Here is a 20102-nt window from a genome sequence, read left to right on the forward strand (position 1 = left end):
TCCGATGTCTTGTCGCCCATTGTTTACCTTTCCGGGAGGGAGGGCAAATTAAGGGAATGGCCCGCCGGCCCGCTGTCTGCGCTTCACGTTCCCACACACACACACACACACACACACACACATCCAGGGTTTCGCTCTGCATCCTTAGCGATGATGCGGCCGATTTGCACGGGGCCCCGGGATTTGTAAGGAGACCACTCCAGCTCTGGGCTGCGGGCCCGCTCCCTAAGCCCTTCCTAAGGTTGCTACTTTGGCTCCGTCCGGACGCTCACGAGAGGACGCAGGGACGCTGGACCAATGAACCAGTAGCCGACGATGACGATTGGCTCCTTCGATCCGCATCCGCATTCCCGGCTTGATGGCTCTTTTCGGGATCGGGTTTCGAATTTCTCTTCTGTTATTTGAGTGCCGCCGCCGTCGCCGCCCGGAGTACGTGCGCATCCCGATCGGGCGGGCGGGCCTCCCTTTTCCTCCTTTTCGCTGCGACGCCCGAGCGTCAATCTCGAGGAGAACGCCCCGAACGCCGTTTCCGCGCTTTGGTGCAGCGTAACTGATCTGCTCCAGACAGTTTCTTTCAGACAGTCAGTCATCCAGTCCTGGGGCCAGTCTTTGGCCAGTTTGGCGCCAAACTTTCTGCCTCGACCGATACCCGGGGCCCGATGGCAAGAAAAAACATAAAAAAAAATAAAACAGTGTGTTTGCAACCAAATTTTGCCTGTTTCAACAATGATGTAAACAACAGCACTGTTTAGTTTTCATACTGCTCGATTCTTTCGATTTACTGCGACTTCTGTGCGCTCGCGTTCCTAATCAATGCACCAGAGTTAGTATGCAGGTCGCTGAATTAGTTCTTTCGATTCTGCTAACAGTTGGCGCCACTCATTTTGGGTCAGCTTCACAGTCCCCCTTTCAGTGACTGCTCTTAATATATAAATTATTATATTAGTAATAATTATTATATTATTACTTAATATAAATGTATTTTTTATCGAGTTAAAAATGTGCCTCGAGTTGAGTGCCAAAAAAGTCAATTTAACAGGGGAAAGTTTAAACATCTTCTTTTAGTTGAAGAAACAGGCTGCTAACCGTTTTCGTTTGTTGGTTTAGGTATTATGATGATCATGTTATACATCTGATGAACACAACAAAAAAAAAAAGTGCGAATGTGGCTTCAACTAACGGATTAGAAGCGGAGATTTTAACGTTACAGAGACTCAGAACGTTGGGCCAACGAAAGAAATGAAAAAAAAAACTAAGATTTTCAAAGTGTCGTGCACTAAAACCCTTGGAAACTGGATATATTATTGATGGAGAATCGTTATCGTCAGTAATTGATCTATTTGACGCGAGCTCTGGCTCGTCAGAGAACGGCCAGCGTGGGATATCCGACATGATAGACTTATTTTTCACACACGATAAACGCATACCTCATGTTGCAAAACCCGCCATGAAATGTTACCCCATCCGTTACATACACCAGACATTGTTCTTTCTGAATACAGCTTGTTTGGTTGCCTTGTTTTTTTTTTTGGTGCACAGAGTCCCTCACTCATTTATGCAAGTATCGAAACATGGATAGTTGACTGGATTGCTTTAAAAGATGAGTAGTACTTTCCACATGGAATTCGAAAATTGCCCGAAAAAATGTAGCAGCCAGCGATGGCCAATATTTGGATTAATGTAATAATACTTTTGGTTTAAAACCAAGCCTATTTAATCTCTAAAAAAGAGAGAAAAAAATCGAAAAAACCAATTCAAGGCGATCTAATACTTTCTATAACAATTTAACATCATTACGAAGTTGTAATTACCACCTCGAATAAATTCACCGGCTAGTTACGCAACCTTTTCTTTGCTTATCGAATCTGCATGCTACTGAAAGCTAACATAACTTTATACTTTTGACATTTAAATACTTCTTAGCAGCTTATTGCTTACCATCTGACACTTACGAACGTACTGCATAACAAAACAAATCAATTTGACTCATCCAAGATGGACCAAGGAGTTGACAAAATACACAGTGTGTTGAACAGAAACAAAAACCTTTTTAAAAGAAAAAACCTCAAATCACAATCGTCGATAAAATCGGCAAAGAGGAACCAAGAGGTCTAGTTTGCCCTTTCTTTGATACTAACCATATTTCTGCTGCTAGCTAAATTCAGCGGCGGGCATTTAAGGGGGGGCTTTGGTATTTTATTTTATTTCTTCGCATTTACTTTTTACATTTTTTTATGAGTGCTTATCCTTTCAAGAGTACTGTGTAAAATTTTGGGATCAATCAAAGCCAAATTGGCAAAGATATTGATTTTTGAAAAACAGAGTTTCATACAAGGCTCAATACATCTCGCAATTTTGAACAGCGTTTCCCAAAACCTACGTTTTCAAAGTCGGTGCCCATCGTAGCATAAAAACTACTGGACCGATCGATTTGAAATTTTGAACATAAAATCTATACACTATTTGCCAGGTAGCCCCGTTGAGTTTTTATAAAAATTGTTGATACTTTTTTATATAATTTTTTTAATTATGTAAAGCTCATTGTTTGAGGCAATATCGAAAAAATGCTTCACTTTTTCAACTTCAAAAATCTGCCAAAAATCGAAAAATGGAAAATTCTGTAAAAACTCGACGGGGCTACCTGGATAAACTTATAATCTATCAAAAGAATATTGATTTGTATATTTATGATGACCCGTCACGTGGCTACGATGGGCACCGCAAAAAGTACATTTTGGCAGACTTGCCTTTCTAGATTTGATGCGATGGACGCAGTTTAGATCAAATCTTCCTCAAAATGGAACCAAATATTCTTGAATAGTTGTAGTTTGATATGACATTATTTTGAAAACATAAAGTTGGATAGTTTCTTCACTAAAAATCGTCAAAAATGAGCCTTGTTTTAACCCGAAATAACCAAAGCTCCCCCTTAAGAAAAGTAATGTTAATTTTTACCCTTTCTATATGCTTTTAAAAAGAAGATTTGTGTATTGCCAAAAAATACGCATTTTCCCATTAACAGAGTATTGTACAACATTTTACTAACCTTCTCAATAGTTAGTCGAGTTAAAAACAGTATCAGCGTAAAGTTACTAGCAAGTCAAAATTGGAAAACAAAATAAACAAAATAACAACACGAAAAAAAACATGTTCCGAGCGGTTTGGGTGGAGGAGCATTCCCGGTGTGCGATGCCAACGGCCGCGTCGTGCATTCCAGTGCATTCCAGAGATTCCGGTTCCATAGAGAGAGAGAGAGAGAGAGCTAGCGGCCCGCCAGGGATGCCAGTGATTACCGGCTCCAATTTCATCCAAATATTTCCAAAACAAAACCAATCCGATCCGCCACCGATCCGATTGCATTCCCGCTCAGAGGAGCCAGCCAGCCAGTGGCAGCCACGCCACTCCGGTGTTCGATTTCGTAGCGGCGCAAAACCCCCGGACGGACCCCTCCGAGGAAGTCATTCCTCTGAGGTGCTGCTGCTGCTGCTGCTGCGCTTGCTGATGATGTCACTTCTGGGGCAGCAGCAACAGCAGCAACAGCAGCCTCTTGTAATCAGAGACCGGAGGGTGTCCGACCGGTACGACCTATCGAAAGCCGGCGGCGCTCCCGGCGGCGGCGGGGCCATAACGTCTCTCATAGCATCTCGCCATGACAGCCCATCACAAGCTACATGTATAGCGCTCGAGGGTTGTCCGCTATAGGAGAGTGTACATAGCAACCGCCTTTTCGCGGCCCTCTCTTGCCGTCGCTTGGCGTCTATTTGCTGCTGTCCTGTCGGATGATTGTCATCTCCTGGTTCGACTCGAGACCCACCAGCCTCCAGAGGGCTCCAGAAACCGCGCAACGGCGGTGACGTCAGATGATGTACGACGCGCGCGTCAATGCGATTGTTGCTAGCAGCATTAGCAACAACAACGGGGTTCGCGCTAATCGAATCTGCCCGGAACGGAAATGAGGTAGCACACACTCCCTTCCTACTCTTCGCTACTCCTGCTGCTGCTGTTTGTTTGACTGTTAGAACGCAGCATGAAGCGCGCGCGCGCTCGCGTCCTGCGCGTCGTAATTCGTAAAGAACACACATTTCCCAAAAAACCAGCGGCTATGCAATCGAGTGTGTGTGTGTGTGTGAAATAAAGAGAGAGAGAGAGGAGAGCGGGGACTAAAAGAAGCAAAAGGAAGGGGGTATCCGACGGGTTTTACACGGCCGAGAACTGCGTCCTTCCTGCTGCTGCTGCTGCTGCTGCGTCTGTTGATTCAACTCGCGCCGCGTCGCGCTACTCGTACCCCGTAACTGCAATCGGTGGTAACCGGGCGGCCATTGTTGTTGCCGATTGTTCCGTTGCCGCCGCCGCTACTCTTCCAGCTACTCCCCGGGCTGGCTGGCTGGCTGGTTGAAGCGCCCCGGAGCGCCCTTTTAACCGACCGACCCAATGTTGTCACAATGTCGCTGGCAGGGGGTCATGCACACACACACACACGACGGTATGGTGCACATATAGTACACATACCGAGATGATGTGACACTTTAACTTCCCAGAGCCGAACGTTCCGTTAAGAATTGTTAAATAAATAAAAATACACACACACACACACACACACACCGAGATTGAAATAAAGTTGCTAACGTTGAGGAGGCCGACGATGAGGATGAAATCAAAGTTTCTTTCCGATTGCAAGTTGCGTTTCTGGTGGCTGCTCCTGTTTGAAAAAAATAAATAAAAATAAACGAAATGCTATCCAAATTCGCGTGATGCGTCACCAAAAACTGACAGCCCAGTGGAAGAATTTGTTTTTCCGTCGTGCTAAAGATGCTATCGTGGAGAGTTTGTTTTGATTATCGCGTATTACTTGCGTCATTTTTGTGTGTGTACTATAGATAGCATTAGATTTGCTGACATTTCGCTGACCAGCTATATAGCTACCCCCTTCGCTAGTATAGTACCTTAACACACACACACACACACACACAACCACGTATGTGACAAACGATAAAAGTGCAACTCGCGGCTGAATGGTACTCGCTGCTGGGAGCTGGCGACGGCGACGGCGTCACATTTGTCCGCCATTTCTTTTGGCATTTGTGGTCGCTGGCACCGTCACCACCACCACCACCACCACCACCACCTTCCCGCCCATTCTGATGGACGATTGAACGCCAAAGCTAACCGCAAGCAATCACCGACACCGCGAGATACAGAGGCCGAGGCCGCGAGGAGATCGAGGTGCGGAGTGCGGAGGCAACAACCGGACCTAACCTCAAAAAACAACAACAACAACATCAACCCCCGCAGCAGAAACCGATGTGCGTGTGTGTGTGTGTATGACCTAGGGCTTTTCCTGGGAGGCTAAAGACCCAACACACATATGTGGTCCATTGCGGTTGTGGGCTCCCAAAGGGGAACGCCAGCCGCCCCCTCCCCCTCCCCCACCCCCACACCACAAAACCCTTATGGGTCTGCGGTCCGCCCTGCTCTGGCCCTTCCACCAAATATCCTCCAATCTCCAGAGCATCTTCCATCAGCAGCTTCTTAACCCCTCATCCCCTAGCTCCATCCCCCCGCTCTCCTCCGGGTAGGAGGTCCTCTCCGGATCCTCGTTGGACCTCGACTGGCGCATCCGACGGCGGCGGCGGCGTCGTCGTCGTCGTCGTCACGCCAAAACACATCATACACTCCTGCAGAGCCCCAATACAGACTCCTGCAGAGCTCCAAAACCCCTCGATCTTATGTGTGTGTGTGTGTCTCTCTCGCTCGATTGTAGGGGTCACACACACACACACACACGCACACATATAAAACCACTGTTCGCTGGCTCACCGCTCACCACTTTGTGGAGCAGTCGGTTTTTCGGGTGAGGGGGTGAAGGGGTGAAGGGGAAAGGGGGAATAGCGAGGAGAGGTGGATCGAGAAGGGGGAGGAGGATAAAGGACCAACAGACCAACATTTTACGGCCAGAGAGAGGCAAAGTGTGTGCTGTGTGTGTGCTGTGCTGTGTGTGTGTGTGTGCGCCACAAATGGCACACGCAAAATGGCCGCCATCGCGCGGTGACAAGCGTGCGGATTTGTGGTGGATTTTTATTCCACCCTTTGCCACCTCACCGCCTGCAGCAACTGCACCAACCTCACCCCTCACTCACTCTCTCTCTCTCTCTCTCTCTCTCTCTCTCTCTCTCTCTCTCTCTCTCTCTCTCTCTGTCTCTCTCTGTCTCTCTGTTGTCTTCTCGTCTCCATGTCCTTTGTCACGGGAAAAACCGGAGAGCAGGAGGAAGGGAGTGGGTAGGTTCCCACCGCCAACCGCGGCGCTCGTTCTCCCTCTCGCCTCCCCCCCCCCCCCCCCCTACACGAACGCCGTTATGGAGCCCAACAGCTCCATTTCTTCTCACTCTCTCTCTCTCTCTCTCTCTCTCTCGCCGATGAAGGCTGGCTGGCTGGTTGGCTGGCCCGGGCCCTTCTTCGACCTGACATTCCGGGTGTTGTGTTGTTTTTGGCCGGGATCCTCCTGGGAACTACTCGAGAGCTGGCCAGGCGAGAAGGACCTTCAGTGCGCAGAGTCTCCATGAGCCTCTCTCACTTTCGCTCTCTCTTTCTTTCTCTCAGTCTCTCTCTTTCACTCGTTCGTTTGCTCCTCTCTCTCTGTCTTTCTCTCTCTGTAGGACTCTAGGAAGGGGGTGGTGCGGGCGCGATGATGGGGATACCACAAGGCGTGTACTCAGGACGAGCCCTGGCGCTCTCTCTCTTTCTCTTTCTCTCTCTCTCTATGCGTTCGTTCGCTCTTTCGCTATTTTCTGCTGTGCTCCACCCCCACCCCCCACCCCGGCTTCTCTCGGCTCTGCCTAGCGGCGACGGCGGCGGCTTGCGCATTGCGGCTAGACACACACACACACACACACACACACACACACCCAGGAAGCGTTTGGATTGGAAGGACGACTCCAGTCCAGGCGACCTCCCCGCGTGCTTATGTGTTCGGCCCCGGGGGTCTCGAGAAAAGATCGACCAGTAAGGGGGGCAAGGGATGGCCGAAGGGGTACCAAGGGATGGGGAGGGGGGGTGGTATCGCCTCGTAGGAGGAAGCCACAGCCCACCATCACCACAATCGGCCGCACACAAGTGGTTGGTTCGTCGGTTGATTCATGGGTTTGGCTCTCACTCCGAGGGGTGGGGGTGCGGGGGAGGGGGGTGGCTGGTGAGAGGAAAGGCGCATGACATACACACACACACACACACACACACACAGAGGGCGCGGGTGACCGTGTGTGCGCGCGCCAATAATTATGTAAACGAAGTGAGGTTGCGATCGGGTTGCGCTTCGGGTTTCGCGCTCCACCACCACCACCACCACCAACTTCGTCCCTCCATCCGGTGGTATGCTTGCAAACCTGCTTGCTTGAGACAGAGAGAGAGAGAAGAGAGAGAAAAAAGGAATAAATAAGAAGTCGAAGAACACAACCTCACTGCAGTGGCAGTGGCACGGGTTGAGGGGGTGCTTTAAAGGCACCACCCCGCACCCCCTCCCCCTTTCCTTGTCTTCTTCTGCTCATCTTCCTCCTTCGCCAGGGTTTCTCGGTTTCGATGTTCTGATGTCCGGAACCTCTTGGAGCTCTCTCGCTGCTGCTGCTGCTGGACGCTGGAACCTCGCACAACACCGCACCGCAATGAGCCAAACCCGTGCAAACCCCGCACCGATAGCGATTGTTCTCTCTCTTTCTCGCTCTCTCTCTCTCTCTACCGATCCCAGCGATAGCAGATGAAGCAGCAACTCAAAGAAGTTCCTGCGCGTTGTGGTCGCAGTAGCAGCAGCAGCAGCTCCAATAGGGAAAGGACGGATGGGGATGAAGGGTGCATTTGGTCACTTCCTGTTGGATGATCTGCTGCTGCTGCTGCTGCTGCTGCTGCGTGTGTGTGTTCTGTGCTGCTGCAGTAGTTTGCGTCTATATAGAGGGATTTTGATCCGAAAATAGTAAACAAAACAAAAAAAAAGGAGGTTCATCTCCCGTCCACCCACCCACTCGTCGTCGTCGTCATGATCATCATCATCATCAGCATCATTGCCTTCAGCGTTCACCGTTTGCTGACCGCAGGTAGCCAGCCAGCGAGCGAGCGAGCGCGTCACAGACGAGAACGGAGCGGCCCCGAAGGAGAAGGCTGTGGCTGTGTTGCGGTGTGGACGGTTGAAGGGTGCCGGTGGTGGTGGTGGTGGTTCAGGGGAGAAGAGTAAAACCTCACCGACTATGGCTACTTTCCGTGGCCAGAATGTGGGTGTGGAACCACCACTAACCGAAACCACCCCCACCCCTTCCTCCCTTGCGCCACACCAAAAACAAACCCATCCTTGGAGCCCATATTGCGGTACGCCGGCTTTCGGCGGCCGAAAAACAGACCAAAAATGCCACCCCGGACCCCCCCCCCCCCCGGGCCCCTTTTTCTGCCCTTCCATTACCATGGAATTCTGTTAAATTCAACAGCGTCCCTTCATCCCCCACCAACCCCCCACAAATCGGCTCACTCTGTGGAGAGCACATCTCGTGAATCCCGAAACACGCACACATCCTGAAACTCCGTCCCATCCAACGCACGCTCTCTCTCTCTCTCTCTCTTTTGGAGGCGATAGAGACAAGAGAAGAGAGGGAGAGAGAGACAGAATGTCCTGTCACGGCTGTTGGCAGCAGCAAAAAGAGCTTCCACAAGGACATCCTTTCGTCCTTTTAGCTGCGCATATGTGTGTGTGTGTGAGAGACAGAGAGAGATAGATAGAGAGAGAGAAAGACAGAGAGAGAGAGGTGGAGCTGCCAACCAGCCGTGTCGTCATCAGCAGCACACCGCCGTCTGTCATCATCATCATCATCATCGGCAGCAGCGGCAGCAGCAGCAGCAGCGACGGCGGCGGTGGCGGTCAGTGATTGGTTGCCCGCAACCCCTTCGCAAGGGGAAGAGGGTGCAGCAGTACGAGCGAGAGAGGGATGCGCTTTAGCCACGCCCTCACACAACACAACGACAACAACAAAAGTCGTCGCGCTCGTCACTAGCTGGCTCGCTCACACGCACACGCTCACGCACACTCCACCATCTCTCTCTCTCTCTCGTTTCATCCCTTCACTTCCCTCCCCTCTGCTGCTCTCTCGTCCGGAGGAGGAAGAAGGAAAATAGAGGGATGCAGCAGCAGCAGCAGCCTCATCTCTACAGAGGGGGCCCACGGTCCAGCAAACGAGGGGTTGGCTCACCATTCGCCATTCCCGTTCATCCCTTCCCCTTTTTCCCGTGAAAAGGGAGCGCAGCGAATGAGCCGCTGCTCTGGCTCTGGCTGTGGCTCAGGCTCAGCCGCAAGCAGGCAGTCAGTTCAGTCTTCTGCCAGCCAGCGTTACCGATACACACGCGCGCAGCAGCAGCAGGGTCCCGAGTGTCTCGAGTCGAGTTTTTCCCGTCGAAACAACATTCAAGAACCAATCCGCCGTCGCCGCCTTTGCCGTCGAAAGGTCGCCTTCCTCGCACAACGCGGGCACAACGGAGTTTTACTAGAACGACGTTTTATTCGTGTATTCGCGCCAGTGTATGTGTGTGTGCGTGTGTGCATGTGATGTGTGAGAAAGTTGGTGGCCAGGGCCCGGTAGTAGTAGCCAAGAAGAGTATCGCCACCACCAGTATCCAGTAACAGCAAACAACAACAACACCAACAGCAGCCGCCATCAATCAAACACTTGCCAGCAAGCCAGCGAACGTGCGTGCGTGTGTGTGTGTGTGTGTGCTCAAAGAAGTAGTGACGTGACGTGACGTGTGACAACCAAAGTCAAAGGGGCAACAGCCGCCACTAGAAGGGCAGCAAAAGAAAAAGAGAAAAAAGAAGAAGAAATACCAGCGGCTTCTGGACGCTACGCTGGAGATTAGTGCATTTGCGATCTAAAGGAGCAGTAGTAGTAGAAGGAGAAGGAGAAGGAGACCGGACCGCAGACCGGAGCGGAAGGAGAAGAAGAAGAAGGAGAAGGTAGTTTTCGCCGCTGGGCCCCCCCGTTCCCACACCAGCCGCCAGGATACTGTCGTACGGGGCGGACGCCGATCCGGCCGCCATGATGAACGATCCGGCCGCCCTCGGCATGATCCCGTTCGATACGATCGGGCTGTACGAGCAGCCGAAGCCGCGCTTCATCTTCAAGATGCCGCGCGTCGTCCCGGACCAAAAGTCCAAGTTCGAGAGCGACGACCTGTTCAAGAAGCTGAGCCGCGACAGCGAGGTAAGCGCGGTTCGGGCGGTTCATTGTTTATCATCCATCTATCCAGTCTCTTTCCGCCTGCGTGTGTGTGTGTGTGTGTGTGTGCGTGGGAGAGAATGTAACTTTTATGGTTGGTACATTCGGTTTGTTTGGGTTTGGCGCTCCGTGTTTGATGATTTTTTTTTTGGAGAACCACCAGGAATGCGCGATGCATTCGGGAATCTGGAGGGCACCGATGCCGCGTCCGGGTTTGGCGCCGCTATAAAGTCGACCCCGGCGGCGGCGCTCGATCGTAAAAATGCATTCGTGGCCGTCGCGGTGCATGATGGATGACGCTGGCGCTGGCGGCCATCAAAAAGAAAACGCCATGAATTCCGGTAGCGGTGCCGGTGGCGTCGGTTGCCGTTGTTTGCAGATGGCCATCCGCCTCCGCCCCAAAAAACAAAAAAAAACAAAAACAAAAACAGCAGCCGACGCCGCGGACGACGCTGTGGCCCTTATCAACATCCGCTGGAGCGCCGGGGAACTGCGTGCGTGTGAGCTACAGTCTCGCCTGGTTCATATAGCCTCTCTCTCTGTGTTTGTGTGTGTGTGTGGAAGATGGAAGCTGTTGGGACTGGAGCAGACGGACAAGAGTGATAAGCAGAGTGTGCATATGTTTTCATCATTCTCTCTATCTCACTCAGGGAGGGCTTCCATCTATAGATACAGATGTCTCTCTGTGAAACTCTGCAGCTTGTAGCAGTAAAGAAAGATTCCGCAGCTTCGATGCTCGATTCTCGCTATTACCGAAATGTCTGGACCTTCACTAACTCTCTCTCTCTCTCTCTCTCTCTCTCTCTCTCTCTGTCTCCAGGTCCGATACACTGGGTTCCGCGATCGTCCGATCGAGGAGCGGCGGGGCCGCTTCCGAGCCGGTTGCTGCGAGGGCCACACGGAAGTGTCGTTCGCCGCCACCGGCATCAACCTGCAGCTCGTGTTCAACCCGAACCATGGCCTCTACCACCACCCGCACCATCACCACCATCACCATCCGGCGCATCTCGGGCTGGAGAAGGAGTGTGACTTCGACAAGGAGCACGGCAAGGTAAGCAGCTACCTGGTAGCCAGCTCTGGCCAGCCATTTTGTAGTCCGCACCAGTCCGCACTGTCCAGGCAAAACAGTCACACACACAACACAACAGACAGACCGGGTGCTGGCTGGGGCTAGTGGGCCTGCGCAGATGCGGGCACATCCGCCCAACCCCCTCCCCACGGAACGGACAACGTCGGATGTGACGTCACGTCAACTCCGTCAAGCGGTTTACGTTTACCGAGTGCTGCAGCAGTTGCTTCGCGCTGCGCTGCGCTCCGTTGGTTGACCACCGTTAACCGTCTGTTGGCACTCCACCCCCTCAGCGCCACCCCGCAATAGCACCTCCGACCGATCATGTGTAGCATTTTCACGGTCTAACGCCTCAAGCGGGCGGCAAACGGGGCCAACGACGCTGTTTCTCTGTTGTTATTGTCGCCACCGTCGCTTGTCGCGCCGGAAAGCGGAAGTTCCCGGGACCCGTGACCACGTAAGCGCGCACCCGTGTGTGTGTGTATGTGTGTCCCGGGGGGGGTGGACACACCGGTCCACCGGGGGAGAGAACAAGTGTTGTGCGAAAACCTCAAAAGGGATCAACGGGCGCGGCGACGGCGACGATTGTGTCTATCATTATGGCGTGACAGCGGATCGAGAAGGTGGAGCGGTCAAGGAAGGAAGGTACCCATTACAAGGTGTCTGCCACCCCCGGTAGGGGCACACCTCGTTCTCGTTCCCTCGCCTAATCGATTCCCCTCCGGCGACGAAGCAGCAACAGCAGCAGCAGCAGCAACGAGAAGGTCTTCAACGTCCAACGTCGTCTGCAGCAGATGGTCCTGTTCCGATCCGATCCGAGGCCAACCACCAGGTCCTCCGGGGTCACTGCAGTCTGCGCGCCTACCACCCGCTGCTACCTGTGTGTGTGTGTGTGTGCGTGTGTGTTCAATAAACCTGTACGACGTTAATTGCCCCCTCCCCTTCCTCCCCTCCGTTCTGTTCGATTTGGGCCCTTTTCCGCCCGGGAGCGCGCCCGGGATTTGCGTGTTTGCGGCGGTGTCAGGTCCATGTTTATGGTGTTGTTGCTGTTGTTGCTGCTGTTGTTGTGCTCTTGATCTCCGGCCTTCGGCTGTCTTTTGTGCAATAATTTGCCGTGGCTCGCGCGCCCGCACACACGCACACATTGTCCTTCTGTCCTCTGTTTTGCGCAGCTACTCTGCGCTGCCTCTCGACTAGCAGCTGACGGCGCAGCAAACGCACACCGGAGAGTGGCTTATAGGCGACCGGATACTGGGTGTCACTAGGGCCTGTTCCGTGTCCTGTTGTCCGTGTCCGTGTGTGTTGTCTGCTGTCCGCTCCGCTCCGTCGGTGCTGTGAGCTGTCCAAGTGGCGGCCCAAGTGTTGTGCAGACACACCAATAATTGGGCTACAGTCGTCGCTTCCGTAGTAGGCCGTCGAAGAAAGGAAGCAAGCAAGCGCCTTTCAACCGGTGCGCTGCGCAGCGCTTAACCGGTTGAGTGGGTGCGTGCGTGTGCGCGCCCTCGTGTGTGTGTGTTGATAGTTAATGACCATGTTTTATTTGCTGGTTAAGCGCTTGTCGTACGCGTGTCGTAAGTACCCCAGCGAGAGAGAGAGCCGAGTCCACTTGAGAGAGGCTCGCTTCGTTTCGTTTTGCTGTTGTCGAGTTCGAGTGTCGAGTAGGAAGGTCGCCTCTACGAATCACGACAAAGCGCCTACACACACACACAGAGTGCCGGGGCATGGTATCCAATTACTCCATCCATGCCGTGGTGGCTCGTGCTTGGCTCAGCTGCTGCTCCGGCTGCTTCTGTGGCGCGTGTCCGTGATGTCGATCGCCGTCGTCGTCGTCGTTCGATCCGTCGATCGTCACCGATCGTTGAACGAGAAAGAAGAGACGAGACCACCCGAGACGCACTAAATCTCTCGGGGGAATACACACACGCACACACGCACGAGGGCACGCACATATAGTATCGACTTAGTTTGTTGTTGTTGTTGTCCTTGGGCGTTGTCAGCTTTAGCTTGTCTAACGAGTGTTAAACAAGCGTCGTAAATTATGTCGTAGGGGATCGGGGGTTACAGGAGATTCCGGTCCGGAGCGGAACGAAACGAAAAGTGACGCACAGTACAGGGCACAGTAGTGTACAGTAGTTTAGGGTACAAATGAGACGTCATCATCCTGGGGGAGGGGGTGCGGATTATTAGCCATTTTTCCATTTTTCCGGTTGAATTCCACCAGAGACCTAATAGATGTATCCTCTTTCTCTCTCTCTCTCTCTCCCTGGTAGGTTCACATCAAATCGCACTTCATCATGAACGGCGTGTGCGTGCGGTTCCGGGGCTGGCTCGATATGGAGCGGCTGGACGGTATCGGGTGTCTGGAGCTGGACGAGAAGCGGGCCGCCCAGGAGGACGCGATCCTGCGCGAGCAGCTCGAACGGTACAACCAGCGGCTGCGCGACTTCGAGGACAAACAGCGCACGTACCAGCGCACCACGCAGGACGAGTTCGAGCAGATGCGCCGGAACGGGTCCGGTATCGGTGTCGGTGTGACCGCCGGTGCGTCCGGCATGTGGCGGCGATAAGCCACCATCCCACCCCGTTGCCGCTACCGTTGCCGCCACCCCCAACCCTTCCACCAGCTCGTACACATACTCACCACACGGACAGAGATAGGAAGAGAGATAGGAAGAGGGAGTGCGCGGAAGTGAGAGTTGTGCCAAACCTGTCGAGGAAGGAGGAGGAGGAGGAGAAGGAGGAGGTGCGGGAGGTGGGTTTACTACGGGGCGCATCGCGATAACATCCCCTCTCCCCCGTCCCCCTCCCCTAGCATGTCCTGTTCCTATTGCTGCTACTACTACTGCTGCTGCGAGAGGATTGGCACACACACACAAACGCACGCACACACACACACGCACACCTGCTGACCTGGATCCCCCTCCCTTCACCCGCCTCCAACTCCTTCTCTTGTCGCTTCCTCGCGTAATCCGAGAACCGATCGTGTCCGTGTGCGTGTGTGTATGTGCCTGTGTGTATGTGCGTGTGTGTGTGTGTGTGTGTCCGGCGGCAGGCCCCGTCGGGTCCAACACTCCTCACGCACTTCGGGGCGCTTTGGAGGGATCCTCCCAGCAATCCAGCGCGCATCTCCATCGAACAAATGGTACCAAACACACACACACACACATCAGATCCTGTCCCTCCCCCTCACCCCTCTCCTCAACCCTCGACACACACGCACACAGGCTGACAGGCGGGCTGGCACATGTGCGCACGGGCACAAAATTGTGAAATGCCCAAAACCGAGTTCAGGTGTTCGACGGAACGACACCAATTCGGCCTCCTCCTCCTCCTCCTCCTCCTCCTTTTACCCCCTTTTCTCCCTCCCTAACACCCTCCCCACAACCCTCTACTGGCATACAGCGGCATACTGTACATACTAATGATTAAGGCAAAATGGCGAAGTGTTTGAAAGGTAGGAGGATGGAGAGAGAGAGAGGGGATGCTGGAACAGGAGAAGTAGTCAGTAGTGTACGGTAGCCTCCTTACTTACGCACGCACACACACACACACACACACACACACATATATATATATATACTCACACACAGTGCTCGCCAATATGATAGAGATGGCGGCCGATGATGTCGTCGTAGGCCAGGCGTTGCACGAATGGGTGAGATGAGCCAAATGTATAGATATAGAACACCAGACCAGGCACGCTCAGGACGGACGAACGGAGCCAACCAGCAGCCCACAGCACCATCACCACCACCACCACCATCAACAACAACCTAGGCAACACTCTGGCAACCCTTTTTTGTCGTTTTCACCAGGAAAAAAGAAAGGACAACTTACTTCGCTGGTTGGTACGTCTCGCGATCAGTGTGTTAATCAGTGATTGGTGACATCAGCAGAGCAGCAGCAGCAACAACAACAGTAACAAAAACACTTCAATTTTGTCTATTTGTTACCCGTTTTCTCGTTCTTGACACAATCCAAGCCAGCCATAGCCCCCCAAACAGTGAGTGCTTGTTCACATGTGTGTTGCGTGTGTTGTGTGTGTGTGTGTGTGTGTGTGTGTGTGTGTGTGTGTGTGTGTTGTGTGAGTGTATTTGCGAGAAGCCGACGGCGACGTGCGTCCACTTTTGGCGACCGATTCTATTTTCTGATTCCCATTCTGGCTACGCTCATTCTTTTGTTAGTCGCTCGGCGCCATCTTGAGCTGTTTGGCACTGCTTTAGCGCTTAATGATTCGTGTGTATGTGAATGTGTGTGTGTGTGTATGTGTGTGATGCGTTCGTTTAACTATGTGTAGGACCCGTACAGCCTAGTAACCTTATTTTTATTATTATTATTTTATTTTTAACGATCCTTATTAATATTACTATTATTATTATTATTATTATTATTAACATTATTATTATTTTTTTAATATTATTATTATCATTATTATTATTATTATCAACACAATCCTTATTCACCTTACTGCAGCCAGGCTTAGGGTGCGTCCCGTGTTAGTCTCTCGTGTGTATCGCTCAAAGCTTGCCGATTCGATTGTTAACAGGTGTACGTGTGTGCGTGTTAGGTAAGAGCAGTGCAAACACTCGCGCTCTAGGTAGCTCCAGGAACAAAGAAGTAAACCCAGAAAACGTCACAACAGCGAAAGGTATTGACCACTGGCGCCAGGGTGTGCGCCAGGTAGTGCCACTAGCAATGGCGAAAACCGATAAGTAGCGATCAAGCCGGCGGCAAAATCCACGTCCATTTTTTTGCTGTTGCTGCTGCTGCTGCTCATGTTTTCTGCTCGGTTTTGCTCTCTCAGTTTTTTTGCGCCTCCCAGTTTCGCTTTCGTTACGTTTATAGCGTGTGGTTTGGTGCGTTCGTCCTGACAAACTGACAAACAAACGGAGAGTGTCGAGTGTGAAGCTCCTCGAAAAGCATGCCAACCAGGATGCCCGGGCATCCTGGCACAACGCACAACGTGTGTGTGTACACTACAGCAGGCGCAGCGTCCTGGTCTTTGTCGTGTTTATCGTTTGATTTTGTGTGACCAAAATGAAAAGCTAGATAAATCGATTAGTGGGACGCCCCCGATATTAAGTGGCCGAATAGTAATTGTAAAACCGAACCGACGAACCCCCGAGGGCCGGGAGCTAGAATTTCGGAATCGTCGGAAGGAAAAAAAAAGGGGGTTTACGAGGGGATGAATGAAGGGAAATCGAAGTGAATGATAAAGAAAATGGAAGAAAAATCGGAAAAAATAACATAAAAACGACACAAATATGGAGAGAGAAAGAGAGAAAGAGAGAGAGAGATAGTATGATGCAGGGGTTATAAACGCGCATACAGACAGGGCAATAGGGATAGGACAGGAAAATGAGAAAAGCAACAAAAAAAAAAAAACAAAACAAAAAGAATAGCAGCCAAAAACAAAGAGTTAAGACGTGCAGAAAACAACAAGAAAAAGATGTAGAAAAAAAAGATAATACACACACATACAGATATACAAAACGCGAAAAACGGCCAATGGCCGGGGTAAACATCTAAACATTTGCGAAAACTTGGGAAGAGTGTCCCCGAAATCAGTGTAATGGCCAAGAACAAGTAGAAGAAGGATTAAGTAAAGCGAAGAAAAGTGAGCGAAACGGAGAGAAAACAGGAAAAAAGAGAAAAAGAGAGAGAGAGAGCGAGAGAGAATGACAGAAAACAGAGAAAACCGAGATAGTTGGACCGTGAGGCTCCCCTTTTGTTAGATATCTCCTGCAAATGAAAATATATACAAAAACAAAACAAAAAACTCTTGCAATTAAAAGTGCATATATATATATATACCACTATAGCAACAACTACTACTACTACTGCGTTACAGAACATGATCTCAGCTCGTCATTTCGTCAATCGCGGTCGCGGTCATCTGCGCGCGCGACGCGACGCGACGTTGGAAATGGAAAATGGAAGCAACGAACGAAGGAAGAACAAGGAAAGAAATTCTCGCCTCGAACTCGAGAGGTAATGATGCCGCGGCGGACAGACGGAAGACACGCACGCACACGGGACACGTGGCACCGTGGCACACCGTTTGTGTCCCGTTTGGTGCTCGCAGCTCGCAGGCAGCTCTGTCGTTGTCGTCGTCGTCGTCGTCGTCGTCGTCGTCGTCGTCGTCGTTAACGTAATGATGACGTGTATCCGTCGTCCTTGGGTCGTTGATCAAACGGTGTCGAAATAAAAGGCTTTCGATTGGTGGCGGCACACCGGAATGTACGAAATTGGACGACGACGCCGTCGGCGGTGTGTGTGTGTGTGCGCGACGACGACACCGATGGAGCACTGTACCAAAGATGTGCCAAACAACTGGCCGGCATTGCATTGCTGTTGCCGTTGTGTAAGTGTGCGTGCACCGGTGTGTGTGTGTGCAGGTTTTGAAAGGTATTCCCAGCGGTATTTGCCATTTCCGGTCCGGAGCGTGTCCGCGTGTCAGTGACGCGACACTCGACGCGTCTCCAGCCTGGCCGCGCTCGCGAACTTTTGGAGTGACTTCGCGGCCACGGAACCAAGGAAGCAGGAACCCCAAAACCAGACACACACACACATGACACACGGGGCACGGGTGAGGGGAAGTGAAGAACGGAACGTCGGAAAATTGGAAGAAAACAGCAAAAACAAAAAAAAGAAGAAGGTTTGTGCGCTACACTCCCGGGGTCCCGGGTTGGTTGGGTGGCTGGCTGGCTGGCTCTGACACCAAACTGTCTTCGGGTCTTCGAGAATCGCGTGCAAATGTCTTAAGAAGCGTTGGCGCCGTTTCGTGGAAGCGTTTGAGTCGAGACTTTTCCGAGAAAGCGCGGAAAACAAGGGAACGGGCGCGAAGGCGTGAAGGCGAAGAAGAAGAAGGAAGAAGGCCTCTCTTCGGAATGCTCTTCGGGGTCAGACGTCAGCAAATCAGGCAACGCAACCGATCGGGCGATGGCACTGCAGCGATACCGCACACACACACATGCACTACACTCATACGCCTGGCATATGGCGTGCTTTCTTTCTTTCTAGTGGCGCACTTCGGAACACCCTTAAGCGCGCTTGACTTGGGGCCAGAAGCCAGATCAGATACGTTGCAGCAGTAGCAGTTTCTTCACACCCCCTCCCTCTCCCCCTTCCCCTCCGTTCCCCATTCTACGCTTTTCCCGGATCCCGGACGCCCGAACAACACAAACCACCGGCGCTCCTTTCCGGCGGCAGTCCGAGGTCTTGACTTGAATGTTATGTCTTCCGCTTCACACACACCCCGGCCAGAAGAAAGCGCACGAACGATGGAGGATTGGGGGGGGAGGGAAGCAGAAGCGCCAGCCAGCAGCGAAAAAAATATACTATTCCACCCCCCCTCCCCCACCCCACTCCCAACCCTCGAAGGATAGCGGCTGTCAGACGAATGAACGAACGAGCAAAGCGAGAAATGATGAGGAAAACCTGTTTTGGGGGAAGGGGGCGAGTAGGAACCGGAAGGCGAGGGGATGGAGTGGGGGTGGGGGGTTGAAATGCCTGAAAAATCCGCTCCAGCAACGCGACGCGGGCTAATCCGGCGAAACCAGCGGGGGGAAAACAGGAAAAACACTTTGTCACTTGCAATGGAGCAATCCACACCCCACACCACCACCACCCCCGCGCATCCCCACGGCCCTCGGGAAAAAAGTGGGGGAAATTAGAGGGGGCTGCCTAAACTTTGTGCCCATGTCTTACAAGAGATTTGCTCAACCCTGGCACCCTTGCACACACACACACGCACACGCACACGCAACCCCCTTATCTCCATCCCCTATCGGTGAACTAGAAAAGTTGGGGGGGGGTTGCACGAAACGGAAACAAGGGACTAAGTCTTCCTTCCTCTCCTTCGCTCTCTCTCTCTCTCTCTCTCTCTCTCTCTCTCTCTCTCTCTCTTTCTCTCTCTCGAAAGCAGAGCAGATCGCACCACCCCCCACGGTTTGGCAGACGGTTTTAGAAAAGGGCAGCCGTGCCGTAAATTCGATTACGGGCACAACAAAACGCTTGGCTTTAACAAGCTCGCCTCCCCCTCCCCTCCCCCGGGCTTCACACATCCTGCGTCTGAGAGCCCTCGACCGGCTCGACACGCAGCGCAGCAAAACGGTCACATCCGGACCCAACCCCGCTGACGAAGGGAGTGGGGATGAGGGTTTCTCCACCGTCGGCAGAAAGCTCCCTCGAGGAGGAGGAGGAAGAGGAGGACGAGGATGAGCAGGAGAGGGTATGATGCTGGGGCGAGAACGTGCGCGCGCGCGCGCGCGCGTGATCCCGTATCCGTCTCTCTTCCCTTCCCTATATAGGGGTGTGGGTGTTCCGGGCCGGGACCACCGCTGGGGCGCTATACTCCCCACAGCCCTAAGGGGAGAGAAAGAAAAACCCAGAACCGGAAGCATTCGCAACACCTCCTCTCCGTTACCGTTCGTTATCCTTCGTTATCGCTTCTCCGTTTTTTACTCCGGTTTCTCCGAGTGGAGAGAGGGGGGAGGGGGTGCACGTCTTGGCAGTGTTTGGCCCGCTGTTGTGTTGTCCATCATGCGCACTAAGCGAGCGAAGAGAGAGAGGGATGCCAATGGTCAAGTGGCCAGTGCGGAGTGAAGGTTGCCATAATTCAATTTCAATTAATTGCAGCTATCCTTGGGAAGCCGGGGGATGATGAAGGGGGATGAAGATCACCATGGACAAACAGGTATAGGGCACCTACCGGCACCAACCCGGAAGCTTCTCCTCCTCCTCCTCGTCCTCGGCATACTTCCGTCAGACAACGCGTAAGAATGAATTGT

The 20102-nt window shown here is 52.4% G+C and overlaps 1 protein-coding gene across 1 annotated transcript; it reads left to right on the plus strand.

Annotated features, from left to right (window-relative positions):
- Positions 1 to 9474: 9474 nt before the first annotated feature.
- On the plus strand, positions 9475 to 17080 carry LOC125957805 (protein big brother). The gene is made up of 3 exons (XM_049690740.1): positions 9475 to 10226; positions 11062 to 11292; positions 13581 to 17080. Exons 1-3 carry the CDS (start codon positions 10062 to 10064, stop codon positions 13875 to 13877), a joined length of 693 nt encoding a protein of 230 aa, XP_049546697.1. The 5' UTR covers positions 9475 to 10061; the 3' UTR covers positions 13878 to 17080.
- The last annotated feature ends 3022 nt before the right edge of the window (positions 17081 to 20102 follow it).

The sequence above is a fragment of the Anopheles darlingi genome, chromosome X, assembly GCF_943734745.1.
Source record: "Anopheles darlingi chromosome X, idAnoDarlMG_H_01, whole genome shotgun sequence".
NCBI lineage: Eukaryota > Metazoa > Arthropoda > Insecta > Diptera > Culicidae > Anopheles > Anopheles darlingi.

What these genes read in the sequence shown, in the direction of transcription:
- LOC125957805 (XM_049690740.1), top strand. Translation starts at nt 10,062, where the DNA reads ATGATGAACGATCCGGCCGCCCTCGGCATGATCCCGTTCGATACGATC. An exon ending in AGCTGAGCCGCGACAGCGAG is followed by an intron (nt 10,227 to 11,061) that starts GTAAGCGCGGTT and finishes CTCTGTCTCCAG; the next exon opens with GTCCGATACACTGGGTTCCG. An exon ending in TCGACAAGGAGCACGGCAAG is followed by an intron (nt 11,293 to 13,580) that starts GTAAGCAGCTAC and finishes TCTCCCTGGTAG; the next exon opens with GTTCACATCAAATCGCACTT.